We start from the raw sequence: 20,185 nt of genomic DNA, 5'->3' as shown, positions 1-20,185 counted from the left end.
AGGAAAGTGATTCTAAAACAATCTGTGGCAGAAATCCCCCCACCCCTCTATCCCAATTTTTGCAGTTTCTAGAAAATCAGATTCCTTACATATATGACATAGAAATATGAACTTATCATGAAATTGCTTTAAAGCTCACGTATAAGTTCTGTATTTTATCTCGTGAACAGTAACAAATAGTTCATAGACTGGAATAAGAACATGGAGTACTTTTTCCTATGTAATACCATAGCCTCTAGCTAGAAGGAGCTATGTCACTAATTATTTAAAGTAAAATTAAACTACATTTGCTTTAGAACAAAGATTGAAGTAAAATATTTGACAATATTATTATAAAGGGTGGAAAAGGGAGAGATCAAGCATACTGTTTTATTTTTATATGAAATGGTAGAATATTAGTTTAGATACTTGACAATATATTGAGTTTCACTTTGTAAATGTAACTTGGAGCTACACCTAACAAAATTAAACAGAGGTAAAACTAATATGTCAATAGTGAAGATGAAATGGAATTCTAAAACTTACACAATCCAACAGAAGGCAATAGAAAGAATAGTGAACAGAAATGTAATGATTTGACAACAAATAGAAAGTTGGTATGCTAAAAATCAGTGAGAATGAACTCAGAATACAAATGTTTAAGTCATCACAAAGTTAGAAGTTTTCAACTCACTGAAAGGAAACAAGGAATTTAAAACTGGATTCTTTGTACTTTAGTTGTACTTTAATTTTTTGGACATTCTTTAGACTTCAACTTACAAGGGCAGAAACATTTAATTTTTTATTTTTAATTACTTTGAAATAACTTCTTTAGGACATTATTCTTTTCGGGTTTTATTTCTCTCTGGAAACTCAATAATTAAAAATTTTAGATATTGTATTTTAAAACGCATCTCTATATTCTTGATATTACATAACTGGGGTATCTTGATGTCATGATTTAATCTAATTGTAGAACCTCTAGATAGTTCTATTGAATGGTATAAATGAACACGATTTAGCATGGAAAACAATATATAGAGATAATTTTCAAGCTTCATAATTAATGACTGTTCTATCATGTTTCAAAACCTTCCAGAAAATAACAAATAGTGCATACCAGTAGCTCTCAGGAGGAGCTACACAAAAACAATAATAAATATTAAGGAAATGATTTTTATAACTATGAGTACCTCCAAAAGCAGTTCTGAGAAAATAATTTAGGACAAACTAGTGGATTTGGGAAGGAGCAAGTGAGATAGTGGGAAAATTGAGACAAAAGGAAAATAACAAAAATAACAACAAATAAAAGAAAAAAGGAAAATATTTATGCATTCCTGAGATTTATTCTTGAGATGTTATCACTATGGGCAAAAAAAAAAAGAAAAAAAATGCTTCCCACCAGTTTAGTTGTGTCCCTGGGAGTTGAGGATTATTCCCAGGGGGCATTAATCCCTGGTACATCTAGGCTGTCTTGAACAAAACTGACAGATCTTTAGGAAGTGTGGCAGAGAAGACAGATTCTTGCACTAGGACGCTATTAGGGACCTTCCATCCTAGCTGAAGTAGCCCTGGGTGGGTTGTGGAGCAAGTCATGAATATTGGCTTCCTCAGAGCCACAGAGGGAGAAGACTAAAACTATCCATGACAGATATCATCCCCTAGACTACCATGAACTTAATAGATTCAGTGAAAGTTAAAATAATAAAAAGCTGGAGAAAATGAGGAAGTGATATATTCCTATTTGTCATCTTTCTATTTGTCAAATTTCATAAACTTAATCATTGGAATCTCCAGGAAGGTTTGCTAAAACACAGGTTGTCCTATCTACCTCATGCTCAGAGACTCTGAGAATTTTCATTTAAAACAAGTTGCTGGTCCTGCTTATTCAGGAACCACAGAGAAATCACTAAGCTGCAGTAAGGAAAAGCTTCTCACTCTCCCATCCAGTACGGGGAGAGTACACAGCAAGAGGTGGAGAGTGAAGGAGAGAGATGGTCTTCCTGCTCTCTGCATCTTACTACTTACTGAAAGGTTTTATTGTCCTCTGCACTTTGATCATGCAGAAAGCTTAAGCATAGAAGGCTCAGAGTCTGGGCAGAGGATACTGTGCTGTCTGTGATAGTTGAGGAAGTTCAATTTCATGATGCAAGAGAGAAACTTACTGTTGCCCTATATTTCAGACACTTTACCTAAATTACTTTGTTAGTAATGAAGGTGATGTTTTGATGTTTCTATGTTTTGGCTTTTTGTTCAGGTATTGCTAAAATTTGAGGGAGAAAAATACGACTGTTTTATGTTTGGCTTTTTTGTTTAGGTATTTTTAAATTTGAGGGAGAAAAATAAAACTGTTCTCAATAGACATCCTATAAAACAAACATTATTATTCAGTTTTTAACATGAGTAGGAAAAAAACAATTTATTCTATATTATAGGTGAGGGTTTAAATAATTTGAATGGGAGAGCAGTAAGAACATACATATGGGTCTTTTGTGAAATACTGACAAACTTTCTGCCCACAGGGTAGTATAAACAGTCAATGACTTTTAAAAATTTCAAACATTCTATATCATAAGCTTGAGATCTAAAGACAATTTGCTTTATATAAAAAGAAAAAAAGCATGAAACGAATCCCACTGGTACAAACTCCTTTGATTTATACACAATGTTTCTTCAAATAAGGATACAGAAGCATTTCCATATTTCAATAATCTAATTTCATATTGTTAGAAGGAAACAGGGTTATTGATAGACCTTTATTTAGCTTGTACCCTGTGATATTAAATAAACTTTTCATTTCAAAACACTTAGGAATCCCAATATCTTGTGGTATTTTCAGGGATTGTCATGGTAATCAAATATATATTTTATTTCTATTACTAATTGACAAATTGTTAAGACAAACATTTTAAATCCCATATTAAAACCTGATTTTCTAAGGTCCTTTCAACCTTTTCTAAAAGGAAATGGAAAATAAGTTAAACTAGTTTTAGAGATTTATTGGGTCCATAAGTGTGCTACCTAATTTGCATCTTGTTGTATTTTCCAGTGTCACTCCTCATTCCCAGCTATTCTTTTGTTATTGTGCTATAACAACTGATTAATCCCAAGTTTGCTATACTTATTTATATACAACATATGTTTCAAGTTATTATGCCAAAAGCAAAACACCATAAAACAAAAGGAAAGGAAACTGATTTAAAAATAAAAACAAAAATAAAAACAAAAAGGCTTGGTATAGAAAATTAAATTTAGGGCTGCTGTTTTATAACTAATCTTAGCATTTCTAGATATTTTATTACAAAGAATCATTATTCTATTACTGTTTTGCAAAATGCATTGGCATCCCAGAGATTTTATTCCAATAATGGCCAACTAGCCACCCATGATTTATTTCTCCCTTCCTTCTCATTAGTTGGACTTTTCTATTGTTGTTTGTTGCAATATACAAAGATCAAAGAAATATACTTTGTAATTATTTTGTATTTGGGGAGGGTCAATAAAAGTTTTCTGGGCTGGGGTTGTGGCTCAGTGGTAGAGTGCTTGCCTTATATGCACAAGGCCCTGGGTTTGATCCCCAGCACCAAAAAAAAAAAAAAGAAAGAAAAGGTTTTTGCTGGTGTGTTTATTAAAACTTCTTAAAAGAACTTTTTCATGTCAGGTTCTATTTTTTCCCTTCCTCCTTCTTCCTTTTCCTTTGTTGAGATGCATGCAGAATTTATGCAGCCATTTTGAAAACACAGTATGCCACAGAGAGTAGAAACAAAGAGCTAATCATAGTACAAAACATTTTTGCTACTATGATACCATAGCTACCATGCCAAAATCAACCTTTTTATACTTCATTTTATGTGTAAGAAAAACACACCTGTATCTTCTTTGAATTCCCATTATTTTGGATCTTTGTGACAAGAATCCTACATTTCAGCCTACAGATTCTCTTACAACACATTTTCTATTTTGCTTTCTGGATTCTTCAAATAGTTTAAACATTAAAAATTGTCCTTGAGAGGTACTTATTGTTTTCCCATCTTGATACAAATACAGTAGACGTTTTTGACCAATAATGGTTGTATTTGATAAATCAATATTTTTCTCCTATTGGCTAAATGTAAAACTGATACAATAAATTTAAAAGAAAAGTTAGGCTGTCCAAACATTTAGGAAACTTTAATGGGGCATAAATTTCTCTATGTAGACCAAACCCTCTATGTAGACTAGAGCATTTATTATGAGCAGAAATTGTCAGATGCCTTGAGAAAATTATTTGAATGAAGGTATTGCATATTTTTCTAATACCTAATTCTAGTAATATTTGACCAATTTGTGAATTCTAGTTAATTGTTCACTTCAAATCACATTCCTCATGGCCTCATATGTCTTTACCTGCCACTAATTCTATGGTCTACCAGTGTAATCATTGCCTTGTTACCTGCTTACCTTACTCCTGTCTCTCTCCTAATTATTAACCTAACAAACAACAATGTTCATTAACCCTTTTTCCTCTGACTGAACTTCACAGTCAAGTGTAATAGAAGGAAAACAAACTAATGTGTACCACCTCATAGTACATCCAAGCTATGTCCAATGTCCCAGTGACACATTGCTATTTCCATTACCCTTCTCTGCAAGATAATGGTTTTGCATTACTTCCTCTCCTCAAACCACTTCATTCTTACAACTTCTTCATTTTGATGTATTGTTATTCCTCAAGTTACTAGAAAAAAAAAAAAATCCAAGCAATGAAAAGAGGATTTCCTCATGCTTCCACACCACACATCTCTTTGGAAATAGTCTTTCTCCCTGTTTCTATAGATGATTCATCATCCAAAGACCAGTCCCTCCATTTGTGTATTAGATCATGTCCACTTTTTAATGAAAGTGATTTATTGCTGTAATTATCCCTTTTCATCTGTACTGGAGTATTCACAGCAGCATTAAAAGATTCTAATTTTTATAAAATTCCTACCCTTGATCCCACACACTCTTCAGCTTTTGCAGTTATCTGTTCTATTTTAGCCAACATTCATTCTCCTTTGCAGTTGTCAATATAATGTTCTTTATTTTTTTACCTTCCATTCTCAAAATGGAACTAAATTCTCTTGAATTTATTCTAAAATCTTATCCACAATATGTGACAAAAAGTTGTTTTACAAAAGCTAGTAATACAATTTCTCAAATTTAATACTTAAATTATATTTTATCATATTATATTATATTATATTCCTCATCTTGCTTACCCTCTTAGCAATGTCATTGTTCGTATCTCCAAACCCCATCTATTCATGTAATACCTGATACTAAGGAATTCAGAATAGTTTAAATGCAGTAGAATGTAACACAAAGAGACTGCTGTTTTTCCTTGTAAGATACTGGTTTAGATATTGGTTCCTAGGAAAGGAGTATCGTTGGAGTTTGCACAGACCATCCCTGCTAATACTAAATTCCTCCTAATTAATTCATATTGCTGAGGCTGATGGAGGGGGGCACCATGTCTGAAATCTCATTCCTGAATTCCATCTTCAGAAAAAAATGACATCAGAGAGTAAACAGTTCATTCACAGGAGGGGATGGAATAAGAAGCTCTATTTCCCCAATGCTTCTCAGCATACATTTTGAAACATGAAAGCCTGAAATTTGGCAGAAAGTCTCCTTCCTGAGTTTCCCAGGTAGAGCTGGTATATAAGTGAGTTATGGAAATAATCTGCATCCGACATGAATGAGGAGCAGAAACTCCTGAAGAGCAACCACTTAGGATGATTTTCATACTCTCCATGCATGACAATTGCCTGGGAAACTTGTTAAAATGCAGATTTCAAATGAAACTTCAGATAGCACTGGTGAAACATAGGTCTTGAATTTTTGATAATTTTCTTAGATGAATCTGATGCAGGTGGCACATGAACTAAGTACTTCTAAAAAAAAAAAAAAAACTACCAAGTACTTAGACTGAAAGAACTACCACTGGTAATGAAATTAAGAGATAAATGAATTACCTGTTAGCAAAAATTTTAAGAATTTCTCCTTGAATTAAAAAATAAAAATAAAAAGGGGCTGGCTGGGGCTGAAGCTCAGGGGTAGAATGCTTGCCTTGTATGTGTGAGGCACTGGGTTCTATCCTCTGCACCACATTAATTAATAAATAAATAAATAAATAAATAAATAAATAAATAAATAAATAAAATACAGGTATAAAAAATTCAGGCCACTGAATTTGTCAAATAGGCAAGAAGTCAATAAACAATAGCACAAAAAGGAAAATAGAGGCCAGTCATGCATTAATAATTTCCCCATGGATGTAGTATGTACACAGGAAGCATCCCCAATAAACTGAGCAGGTATGATTGCTACGTATGAATGTCTAACGCCAAATATCTGTGGTCAATTGTATGCAGTAAGATCTTTTCATTTTTGCTGCTTTCTTCATTGGTTTCATTGGAAATTAGATTAAAAGCTTTGAACCATATCTAGTTACCAACTGTGTTTGCACCTAAAAACAAACCCTAGACCTGCATCTGGTCTGTTGAATGTCAACAATTGTCAGACCAGACTCCCAATATTTTCAAGTTTTTCACAATTGTCTTAATTAATTTGGGGGACATAAATTTTCCATTACAGGATACTCATTCTAAGACTTCTTTTCTCTACTTTGACTCTCATATCCACAGCTCCTTCCTCTGACCTCACATCCATTTATAGTCATTCTTAAGGTGATCTTATCAAGCTCAGATACTTGGCTTCACATGCAATCTATACACAGTGATCAGTGATATTATCTAAATATACAACTTTGGGCTGTCACTCTCCTCAATTGAATACTTGACTTTTCCATCAATAATTTCATTTAAATTAACATGCTGAAAATTAATCTCACCAGGCCCTAAATAAGTTTCTTCTTCATTTCAGTAAATATGACAGCCAGTCATTTAACTTAATGCTTGTTTCAAATTTCCTTGGGCTAATTCTTTAACTCTCTTTTTCTCCCTCTCAAATGCTATCACTCAGTGATAGTGTCAGGTCTACTTTCAAAATACATTCTAAATTTCATCATTTCCATATAACTCCATCATTAACAGTATATTATAAACCACCTGCATTTCTTGTCAGATGACTAAAATAGCTCTTTTAAATTTATTCACTTATTTTAAAACAAGACAGAACGTTCCACTTGATACATTTACTCTTAGGATGGAAATTCAAATATGTAGCTATGTCTACAGGGTTACATGTAATCTGACTCCAGGTTACCTTCTTAATTCATTTCAATCACACTAGCCATCTTCCTGTTCTTACAAAAAAGATGACTAAAATTCTATATCTATTTTATACATCACAGAACATATTAACATTATGTAATGATAAATTATAAAATGAAAAAGTGTTTATTAATAAAATACATGCAACCCTATACTCAAGTTTGAATTAAAACAGGCTTTTTCAATATCTCAAATGTATATTCATCTGACTATTGATATATTAACCTGAAAAAGTAACTTAAAATTTCAATGCTTTTGTTTTCCAGTTAAATTGAGTTACTTTATAACATTTTATGGTGACAAAATAAGAATTGATAGTATTTATTGATTTGTGAATTTTTTTAATTTAAAAAGATTTTACATTAATGCTAAGTCTCAAAACAAAAATTAGCAAATTGGCAAAATTTTAAAAATTGAAGCCTTACATGCCTAGTCAACTGTAGTTTTAACAATGGTAACTTCACCTCCTGAATGTATCCCTCATTTCTCTAAGGCTTATTTTTTTTTTTAATTTTTTTTCTTTCTTCTCCCCCTCTCACTCCCTAACAAGATTGGGGAGACAGTGTTATCTTTTGTTCTTCCAATTAATTGCCCTTGAACACACCCACTGTAGGGAGGAGATGGCTGCTGAGGAGCAAGGAAATGAATATCTCCCAAATTAATAAGTGAATCCTAACATGCCATCAGGGTGCCCTGGGACTCCCTGCCAGAGCACACCTGGAATATAACCCTTTAAGTTCCTTTAAAAGACTCCTGTCCCTCCTGATCAGAAGAGTCACAGACTTTGGGACAGGAGTGCCTGGTGTTTCTCCTTTGCTAGTAAAGCAATAAACCTTCCTTTTTCTTTTTCTCAAAACCATGTCCTCATTATTAAATTGGCACTGATTGACATTGGGGACAGGGACCGAGCTTTACATGATGATCTTTGAATATTAAATGAAGCTAAAAAATGATTACAGCAGCACACACTTCTCTTACCATTCACTTGGAAAATGTGAGTCTGATAGACATGTTCATAGCCATCAGCGTAGCAGGTATAATTGCCCATGTGAGTTGTGGTAACCTTAGTAATATACAAGGACCCATCATCTCCAAAGTCCTATAGAAAAAAAAATATAATATAAAATAAGATGTTTTTATTTTAACAACTTCACGTTTTTGAAAGGTGTAGTATTAAGCAAAGTAGATAGACTAAAATATTATTTTAAAATTATCAAAATTGTTATTATGAATGTGGAGGACCTTGGTTTAACAGTTGCATAAGGTATATTTTGTATAAAAAGTGTTATCTCACTCGTAAATATAGCTTTCCCATATTTATTTTAGGTATAAGAGTTCATAAAATAACTTAGCTCCCACATATTTGTTCTAATTTACTTTTTTACATTAATAAAATTATAACATGTTTCTATCTTATTTATAGCCAAAAGAGTTAATTACATTTTTTCACACTTTTAATGACTCACTAATTTTCATATTGTCCAAAATGTGTTAAAAATAGTTATTAAAACAGTGTGATCTCTGAAAAAGAAGAAGAAGAAGAAGGAGGAGGAGGAGGAGGAGGAGGAGGAAGAGGGAAAAGAAAGAAACATATAGCCATATCATAGAATGGGGATTTCTTTCCTTTTCTTTCTTTCTATATATATATATATATATATATATATATATATATATATATATATATATACACACACACACACACACACACACACACACACACACACACACTAGGGATTGAATTCAAGGCCTCACATAGTCTTGCATTGTATCACTGAAGTATACCCTCAGCCACGATTTATATTTTGAAGCTTAGAAATAAGCAAGACATTTGAATAAAATAGCCACACTTTTCAAACTCAGTTGAAACAAATCCATAAAAACTTTGGAAAAGATAAAGGAAAGAAAATTTATACTGTTTATTAATATAAAATTCAGGAAGTACCTCAGAACAACAGAATAAAATTTGGAAAATTTCTTTTTCCATAAAGGCAATGGATACACTGGTGTGGGGGGGGGGGATGTCTAATTCTTTTTTTTTTCCAGAATTCTGAAAAGAAAAATGCTCTTAATAATTTGCAGATTATTTATAAAAACAAGTGATTGACTATTAATAAGAGTGGCAATATTTGTGTATTTTAACTTGACATCCCCTCTCTCTTCACAGCTCTACAGTAGTCTTTAACTAACAGCTATTGGGTTCAACTGGAAGCTTCTTGAATACATACAATTACATGACTTATTTGTATTTGAGCAAGATTTACAACTCACTTTGTGTAAGCAGTCCTATTGAAAGGAAACAACAGAGGTTGTTTAGCTGTACAATTTCCTGGGATAGAGATTTAGTTAAGAATTAAAGTAGGCTAGCCAAAAAACTTGAAAGGAAGACAGGGGAATGGGATATACATAGAGTGATTTGTAAAACTCCACACATATTCCTGGGAATGTAGAAGGTCATATGTGCAGGAATGTACTCATGCCCAGAAAACATACAACCTACTAAATCTCTCCTCTCTGGTTAATTTTGAATCTCTAAACAAGCAGAGTGAAGGCTAAGGCAGAGTTGTAAACTGCCTGTAGGAATATTTGATGTGGGAAATAGAACATAAACCAACAAAAGCAACAAAATACCTCAAAGCCTAAGGGAATATACCAATTCAAGACATTTAATTAAAATATTTGTTCTAACCTTAGCTCAAAACTAAGACAGATAAGCAAAGATTTTAGCATTTTAGTAGACACACACAACAAACTAAATAAATAAACAAGTATATCAGATTTTATGAAAATGAAAAACATTTTCCCAAAGGATAGTATCAAGAAAATGAAAAAAAAAAAAAAAACACAACAACTGACAGAATGAGAGAAAATATTTGCAAATCATTTATCTGGTAATGGTCCTCTAGCCAGAATATATACAAAAATATTGCAATTCAGAAAGAAAAACGAAAAGTCAGTTAAAACAGTGGGTAAATCATTCAAATAAACATTTTTCACAAATGGACAATAGACATATAGAAAGATGTTTAACATCATTGGTCAAGAGGGAAATACAAATAAATACAATTAAATCTTACTTCATACTCACTAGAACAGCTAAAAACACTAATAATACCTCCTGAGAGAGTAGATAGAAAATTTAGAAACTTCAAACATTGCTGATGAAATATTAAGTGATCTAACTACTTCAGGTAAAATTTGGCAGTTTTTTCCTAAAGTTACATAATTATTGATAACTAGAAATTTCACTCCAAAGTATATGCCAAAAAGAATAATAATCATCCACACATAACATATATCCAAATGTTTTACCAATGTTTTAACAAACATTTACCAGTAGATAATGAATAAACAAAATGTATTATAGCTACACAGTGAAATATTATTTGATAACAAAAAATAGTAAAGTATTGATTTATATTACTACACAGATAAATCTTGAAAATATTATGATACATGGAAAAATGACAGACACAATTGTATCAGCCCATTTATGCAATGTTCAGAATGGACACATACATACATATAAAAATAGATTACCCATAATTAAGGACTGAGGAGATAGGCACATGAAAATAACTGCTAATAAATGATATGTAAAGGGAACAAGAGGTTAAGGGGACAATCCTATAGACTGGGCCAACTCTGCTGATCCCTACAGGCTTTCTTTTAAAAAGAAATTACCTGTCCTGGCTTAAGCAAAGAGGATATGCTACATTCTCAGGAAACAACCTATTATTTACAGGAAAAATGCAGACCCAAAGACCACTCCCTGTGGATAACAAGACCACAAGTTACCCTGAAGAGGGAACTTTTTATGACCTTTATACTGACCAAAGAGTCCAGGACTCAAAAAAGGGGCAGAATTTCACAGGTTTGGGCTCCTTCCTAGTACCTGGAGCCTTCCTTATCACATCAAAAAGAAGCAAGACTCTCTGGGGCCTACATCTGTAATTTCTGGATATCAGAAGGGGTGGGGGTTTGCCAACTTCACCTAGTTTCAATTCCCTAAAAACACCATGCTCTTTGAAAAATATGCTGTCCACTCCTGAGATGGTCCCAGCTGCTCAGCAGTACCATACTGTACACTTATCTTTCTTATCTCATTTTCTCAAATAAACTCATTCTTGTTACTCTGTGCAATCCTCTTCAGATCCTTCCTGGAAGTTTGCAAAGAACTGGCAGTCTTTAGAACCTGCACTTCAGTGGGGAGGTCAGACCTTGCACCCCGCAGCCAGTTTTGGCTCTTATTTTTGAGCCGCAGCTTCTCAAAGAGCTGCAGTTTCTTGGCGGGTGGTTGCTGTGCTACAATAGGTGTGAAGAAAGCTAATGTATTCTAAACTTTGATAGTCAAGATGGTGACATGATTTTGCTGATATACTATAAACCACTGGACTACATATGCTAATGAACTTAATTTTATGTGTGTGGATTAAATCACAATAAAGCTGTTATTGAAAGTAAAATTTAGAGGATCCAAGATGGTGGGAGACAGCATTCTGTGTTGCTCTGTGATGTGGATCTCAACTAGTGGGAATACTGCTTGTCTGAGTGTGATAGAGAACCCCTATACAGCTGCTCTCCAGGAAATCACTGGTGCGTGCCTCCTCAGGGCTCCGGGCCTCAGCATTTAAGCAGGACTCCAGACTCCTAACACCCAACTCCTGAGGTTCTAGCCCACACAGGGCTCCTAAGTGCCTTAGCAGTATCACCTGTCAGCACTGTGGTGGAACTCCCAGAGCCTCTCCACTCCCACACAGGATACTCAGCTACTAACTACCCACAGGAACTCCAGCCTCCACGCCCCTGTTGACCCCATCTACCAATGAGGAGATCCCCTGGTTGCCTCCATCTTGCCACTCAACTCAGCAGCTCTGGCCATAGTTCCCTACACAGTAACCTACCTGTACCTGGGGGCATTTCACAAACTTTGGAGGTAGCCAAAGTACTATGGTACTGAATGTCACAGAGCTCATCTCTGAACACACCACACAATGCCACTGCTAAGCTCCTCCCCCCGACCTCACTTGCCCACTTGAAACCCTGGCGCTGGAAGAAGACTGCTCCCATCTTAGCTCATCTTCCTCGCCATATTTTGTGGCAGCAGGTCCCAGATTGGAACTCCAGATGGTCAGGTACCTGGTTTTCAACCCCCCTCTCTCCCCCCAGTAGCACTAACCCAGTACAGTAACTTCCCAACACAAAAAAGCACTCAGTGGGACAGGAATGCAGTGTGATCAGGGTACCACCCGTGGGAGCCCCAGTGAAAGAAGTCCCTAATTGGGAAATGCTAAGGAAGAGGGAAACAAGGCAAAAGTTTTAAGACTAACAGTGAGACCAGGAACTGGGAAATCTTTAGGCAAGATAGGGAGAGAGGACCCAAAAAGAGATCATTGAGGTGCAGTGTCCCAGAAGGACTGGCAGGTGCCATACCTTGCTTCCAGGCACCCTGCACTAGGACCAGCCTTCCCACCCTGGTTACCTTCACCATCCTGAGGGCAGAGATATCAGCTAACAACAGACAACCCCAACTATTGGATGAGAAAGGAAGCAGGAAAGATACTGAACGCTAAAACTATTAACAATTCTGGTTTCTTCCTTTGAGAATTTTTCTTTGTTTGTTTGTTGTTTTTTATTTTCTCTTTTTCTAATCCTTTTCCATCTTCCTGCCCTCACATCCCTAATATATGTGAAACCAAGAACTTTGCATGAATTAGGATTTTGAGGACTGGGACATCTGAATAATATATTATAGGTGTGTTGTATTTGCCCCTTTTAATTTTTTTCTTTAATTCATCTTTTCTACTCTAATTATTTACTATTTCAACATCTTCATTTTTCTTAATTCATATGTGTTTGTCTTATGTACTCTACTATCTTACCATGTACTTGTCTACCCCAAATTACTTCCTGTCTATTCTCTTGCTACTAACCCTCTTCATTACATTTCTCTTTCACACTTCCTAAGATATATTAACTCTACATCCTCACATCCTACCTCCTCAGCATATCATCCTACGCCTCACAACCAGTTCATTGTTCACTGTTAGAAACTGTAAACCCTTTTACAAATCTACTGATTATATTATAGATAATAATCAAATTCAACATTTTTAAACATTGTGACCAAACTATAAACGTCTTAACAGTGACAAATTGTTTATAGGTGGTACTTTGTTGATATTGGGATTTGTTAGCATTGTCCTTCCCCACAAAGGAGAGGTGTTGGAACCCTACAGGAGCACTACAAACCTATAGGGTAAAAACAATAACACCCCAGACCCACAGAGCTAGAAAGGAAAACACACAAGCAACATGAAAAGAAAAGGGAAGAAACTGCCCCAAACAAATCAAGATACCACATTATTAGAATCCATGGCAACCACAGCAGAAGAAATTACAGAGAAGGTATTCAGAATGTACATGATTAAAATTTTCTGTGAATTGAAAGATGATATAAAAGAGCAAATATAGGCAGAAGAAGATCATCTCAACAGGAAATTACATAAACAAATACAGGAAGCAAAAGATCACCTCAACAGGGAGACAGAGGTTCTAAAATAAAACCAAATAGAAATCCTTGAAATAAAAGAAACAATAAACCATATTAAAAGTTCAATTGAAAGCATCATCAACAGAGTAGACCACTTGGAAGATAGGACATCAGACAATGAAGACAAAATATATAATCTTGAAAAGAATATAGACCCCACAGTGAAAATGTCAAGAAATCATGAGCAGAACATTCAAGAAATATGGGATAGAATGAAAAGACCAAATTTAAGAGTTATTGATAGAGGAAGGCATAGAGTTCCAAACCAAAGTAATGAGCAATCTATTCAATAAAATAATATAAGAAAACTTTCCAAACATGAAGAATATATTAGAAAACCAAATTCAAGAAGCCTACAGGATGCCAAATGTACAAAATTACAACAGATTCACATGAAGTCATATTATAATGAAAATGCCCACCATACAGAATAAGGAGAAAATATTAAAAGCCATGAGAGAAAGGAATCAGATTACATATAGGGGGAAATCAATTAGAATAATGGCAGATTATTCAACAGAGACCCCAAAAGCTAGAAGATCGAGGAACAACATATATCAAGCTCTGAAAGAAAATGGGTGCCAACCAAGAATCTTGTATCCAGCAAAATTAAGCTTTAGATTTGAAGATGAAACAAAAACCTTCCATGATAAACAAAAAATAAGAGACTATACAGCTAGAAAACCAGCAGTACAAACCATCCTTGGCAAAATATTGCAGGAAGTTGTAACAAAAGACAATAATGAAAACAGCAGAGGGAGGTAGTATCCTAAAGGGAAAACTGATCAAAGAAGAAAAAAGTCAAGTTGAATAACAAAAAATAAACAAATATGGCTGGGAACACATATCATGTCTCAATAAAAACCCTGAATGTTAGTGGACTAAAATTCACACACACACACAAAAAAAAAGACACAAAAACATGTGCCTCCAGAAGACTCACCTAATAGGAAAAGACATATATAGACTGAAGCTGAAATGCTGAAAAAAATCATACCATTCACAAGGACTGTGGAAGCAAGCAGGAGTTTCCATCCTCGTATCAAATAAAGTAGACTTAAAGCCAAAGTTAATCAAAAGGGATAAATAAGGACATTTCATACTGCTCAAGAGAAACATACACCAACAAGACATAATAATTATAAATATATATGTCCCAAACAATGGAGTATCTATTGTTCATCAAACAAATTTTTCTTAAGCTCAAGAGTCAAATTGACCACAACACAATAATCTTGGGTGACTTTAACACATCTCTCTCACCACTGGATAGATCTTCCAAACAAAAATTGAATAAAGAAACTATAAATCTCAATAATATAATCAATAACTTTTGACTTAACTGACATATTTAGAATATTTCATCCTTTATCAAGCAACTACACTTTCTTCTCAGAAGCCCATGGATCCTTCTGTAAAATAGACCATATAATATGCCACAAAGCAAGTCTTAGAAAATACAAAACAGTAGAGATACTACCCTGCATTTTATCAAATCATAATGTGAAATGAAATTATAAATCAATGACAAAATAAAAAATAAAAATTACTCCAGCACCTGGAGACTAAACAATATGCTACTGAATGAACAATGGGTTACAATAGATATCCAGAAGGAGATTAAAAAAATTCTTTGAGGTAAATGAGAACATAGACACAACATATTAAAATCTCTGGGACACTATGAAGCAGTGCTAAGAGGAAAGTTCATTGCATGGAGTTCATTCCTTAAAAGAAGAAAAAGTCAACAAATAACTGAGCTAACAATACATCTCAAAGCTCTAGAAAAAGAACAAATGAACACCAAAAGCAGTAGAAGGCAGGAAACAATTAAAATTAGAGCAGAAATCAATGAAATTGAAACAAAAGAAACAGTTAAAAAATTGACAAAACAAAAAGTTGGTTCTTTGAAAAAATAAATAAAATCGACAGACACAGCTATGCTAACAAAGAGAAGAAGAGAAAAAACTCAAATTATTAACATACATGATAAAAAAGGCAATATCACACAGACACTAGGGAAATACGGAGGATAATTAGAAATTATTCTGAAAACTTGTACAGAAATAAAATAGAAGATATTGCAGACATCAACAAATTTCTTAAGTCATATAATTTGCCCAGATTGAATCAGGATGATATACACAATTTAAACAGACCAATTTCAAGTGATGAAATAGAAGATGCCATCAGAAGCCTACCAACCAAGAAAAAGACCAGGACCAGTTGGATACACAGCAGAGTTTTACAAGAACTTTAAAGAAAAATTAATATCAATATTTAATTTATTTTAGGAATTAGTAAAAGAGGCACCACTTTCAAACCCATTCTATGAGGCCAATATCACCCTGATTTCAAAACCAGGCAAAGACACGTCAAAGAAAGAAAACTTCAGATCAATATCTCTAATGAACATAGACACAAAAATTCTCAATAAAATTCTGGCAAATCAAATAAAAAAACATATTGAAAAGATCTTGCACCATGATAAAGTGGGATTCATCCCCGAGATGCAAGGTTGTTTCAACATATAGAAATCAATAAATGTAATTCATCACATTAATAGATTTGAAGATATGAATTATGATCCTCTCAATAGACACAGAAAAAGCATTTGACAAAATACAGCACCCCTTCATATTCAAAACACTAGAAATATTAGAGATAACAGGAATATATCACAACATTGTACAGGCTATGTATGCTAAGCCCCAGGCCAACATCAATCTAAATGGAGAAAAATTGAAGGCATTCCCTGTAAAAACTGGAACAAGAGAGGATGCTCTCTTTCACCACTTCTATTTAACATAGTTCTTGAATCACTGGCCAGAGCAATTAGACAGAAGAAATAAATTAAATAGATACACATAGGAAAATAAGAACTTAAATTAGCACTATTTGCTGATGATATGATTCTACACCTAGAAGACCCTAAAAGTTCCACCAGAAAACTTCTAGAACTAGTAAATGAAGTCAGCAAAGTAGCAGGTTATAAAATCAACACCCATAAATCAAAGGCATTTCTGTATATCAGTGACAAACCCTCTGAAAGGGAAATGAGGAAAACTACTTAATTTACAATAGCATCAAAATAAAATAAAATACTTGGGAATCAACTTGAGGTAAGAGGTGAAAGATTTCTAAATGAAAACTGTAGAACCCTAAAGAAAGAAATCTAAGAAGTCCTCAGAAGATGGAAAGATCTACATTATTCTTAGATAGGCAGAATTAAAATTATTTAAATGACCATACCACCAAAAGCCCTATACATATTTAATGAAATTTCAATAAAATCCCAATGACATTCCTCATAGAAATAGAAAAAAAGAGTCATGAAATTCATCTGGAAAACTCACAGACCCTGAATAGCTAAAGCAATCCTTAGCAAGAAAAGTGAAGCAGGTGATATCACTATACCAGAAATTAAACTATACTACAGAGCAACAGTAACAAAAACAGCATGGTATTGTTACCACTGTTGACCGGTGACGAGTCCTTGCTTCCCCAATGTTGAAGAATAACACCAGAGAAACACGCCTAGGCAAGGTCAGAGTAGAAATTAGAAATTTATTAAAGGACAGCAGAAAAGACTTCTCCCAGAGGAAGAAGGGGACCCAAGAGGTGGAATCCGTGGAAGTGCGTTTTTTTCCCCCCTTCTTATAGTTCTTTCAGTGATGGAATGTAGGTTGGAAGGCCCCAGGGGTGGGACACAGGTGGGCCAAAGAAGTAATCTGGGCAGGAAGGACTTTATTAACATTTCTTTGGGATAGGCTATCTCCAAATCTGTTGGGGGCTGTTTCCTGGGCTTCATTAACATTCCTTTGGGATGGACTTTGGGCCTAGGGATTTTTAGGGACTTCATTAACATTCCATGAGTTGTCCTGCGTTTCCCAGGATTCATTCTCAACATGGCCTCCATTTTAGATTTCACTGGATATTAGACCCGATTTACCTAACTACACTGACTACCTAATTTTAAATCTGGCTTCAGTATTGGCACCAAAACAGACTGGTAGACTAATAGTACAGAAAAGAGGACACAGAGACTCACAAAATTACCATTATTTTATATTAGACAAAAGTGCCAAAAACATACATTGGAGAAAAGATCGCCTCTTCATCAAATGGTGCTGGGAAAACTGGAAACCCACATACACCATGCACAAAACTCAACTCAAAGTAGATCAAAGACCTAGGAATAAAAACCAGAGACCCTGTGTCTAATAGAAGAAAAATGAGGTCCTAATCTTCATCAGGTCGAATTAGGCCCCAACTTCCCTAATTAGACTCCTATAGCTCAAAAATTAAAATTAAGAATCAATAAATGGAATGGATTCAAACTAAAAAGTTTCTTCTCAGCAAAAGAAACAATCTGTGAGATGAATAGAGAGCCTACATCTTGGGAGCAAATTTTTACCCCTCACATATCAGATAGAGCACTACTCTCTAGGATATTTAAAGAACTAAAAAAGCTAAACACCAAAAAATACAAATGACCCAATCAATAAATGGGCCAAGGACCTGAACAGACACTTCTCAGAAGAGGATATACAATCAATCAACAAATATATGAAAGAATGTTCATCATCTCTAACAATTAGAGAAATGCAAATCAAAACTACTCTAAGATTTCATCTCACCCCAGTCAGAATGGCAGCTATGATGAAGACAAACAACAGTAAGGGTTGGCAAGGATGTGGGGAAAAAGGCACACTCATAAATTGCTGATGAGATTACATATTGGTGCGGCCAATATGGAAAGCAATAAGAAAATTCCTTGGAAAACTGGGAATGGAACCACCTTTGACCCAGCTATCCCTCTCTTCGGTCTACACACAAAAGACTTAAAAACAGCATACTACAGGGACACAGCCACATCAATGTTTATAGCAGCACAATTCACAATAGCTAAACTGTGGAACCAATCTAGATGCCCTTCAGTAGATAAATGGATAAAAAAATGTGGCATATATATATATATATATATATATATATATATATATATATATATATAATGGAATATTACTCAACAATAAAAGAGAATAAAATCATGCATTTGCAGATAAATGGATGCAGTTAGAGAAGATAATGCTAAGTGATGTTAGCCAATTCCAAAAAAAAAAAAAACAAATGCCAAATGTTTCCTCTGATATAAGGAGCCTGATTCATAGTGGGATAGGGAGGGAGAGCATGGGAGGAGTAGAGGAACTCTAGAGAGGGCTGAGAGATGGGAAGGAAAAGGAGGGGGCGTGGGGTTAGAAATGATGATGAAATGTGATGGACATGATTATCCAAAGTACATGTATGAAGACACAAATTGGTGTGAATATAGTTTGTATACAACCAAAGATATGAAAAAATTGTTCTCTATGTATGTAATATATAATAGTAATGCATTCCGCTGTCATATATAAAAAAATAATTAAAATAAATTTTAAAAAAGTAAAATCCATATGAGGCACTTATATAAAAACTCAAATATTCTATAATAAAACTATATTATTTTGGGTAATAAAATTTTTACTATTTGAAAAAATTTAGAAATCAACAAGAAACAATGATTGATATGTTTACATAAGAAATACTTCTATATTTCAAAACACAATAAGAATTCAAACACAATAAACTGCAGATTTTTTAGGTAAAATACATAAACCAAAACATCAACACATTTTAATCCTTTTATGGTTGTTATTATGTACCAGATGCTGTTCTGAGTGCTGCACAAATATTAACACATTTGAGCCTCATAGCAAAACTTATACACCAGCATCTTTTAAATTCCTTCTACTGGAGTTGTGGAAAGAGGGAGGTGGGCGGAGAGCATGACTCCCTGTGGCTTCCTCCTCCATATCCTGCTGCTTCTACTGCTGTGCAGCCCTGTCAGAGGGTAGGCACAAGGAGGAACTGAAAACAGAGAATGACCACATCAGCCTGAAAATGTTGGGGCAGGATTGCTCAGTGGTGTAATGCAAGGTGAAGAGGCGTAGCTACTGAAGAAGCTGATGAAGGCAGTGCTTGTCAGTGAGATAGGTTAGATTCAGAGTTGATGGGCAACCAATTAGTGAAACATTTCAGCCCAGCTGGAGATGGAGTATGAGTGCATCATTGACAATTTCCAGAAGCAGATGGGAGGTGTTACCTCCTGTGGTACATTCCTCACACCCTGCATTGTCCTTGCATTGGCTACTAATTGGTAAAGGTAGGATCATGCTGATCACAGAGGAATCTGCTGAAGTTTAGAACAGTCGCCAAAAGAATTCTCCTTTTTCCAAAGCACTTAAAGTTCAGCTCAAAACTGTCTGCCTGGATGAGTAGTCAGTTTAAATTGGGTTAATCAGACTTTTTTTTTTTTTTTTTTTTTTTTTTTTTTTTTTTTTTTTAGTTAGGAAAAATGAGT

General features: G+C 34.5%; 1 protein-coding gene across 1 annotated transcript in view; it reads right to left on the bottom strand.

Annotated features, from left to right (window-relative positions):
- The window catches only part of FSTL5 (follistatin like 5), an 824,806-nt gene that overhangs the window by 191,482 nt on the left and 613,139 nt on the right, over window positions 1–20,185 (bottom strand). Inside the window, exon 8 of the mRNA XM_081304788.1 lies at window positions 8,214–8,334. Within this exon, the coding sequence (XP_081160914.1) occupies window positions 8,214–8,334 (121 nt within the window). The remainder of the gene's footprint in view (window positions 1–8,213; window positions 8,335–20,185) is intronic.

Source organism: Spermophilus citellus (assembly GCF_964194105.1).
Source record: "Spermophilus citellus genome assembly, chromosome: 8".
In the NCBI taxonomy this organism is placed as follows: Eukaryota; Metazoa; Chordata; class Mammalia; order Rodentia; family Sciuridae; genus Spermophilus; species Spermophilus citellus.
Note: the sequence above shows the minus strand (reverse complement) of the source record. Positions and strands in the feature narration are given on the sequence as shown.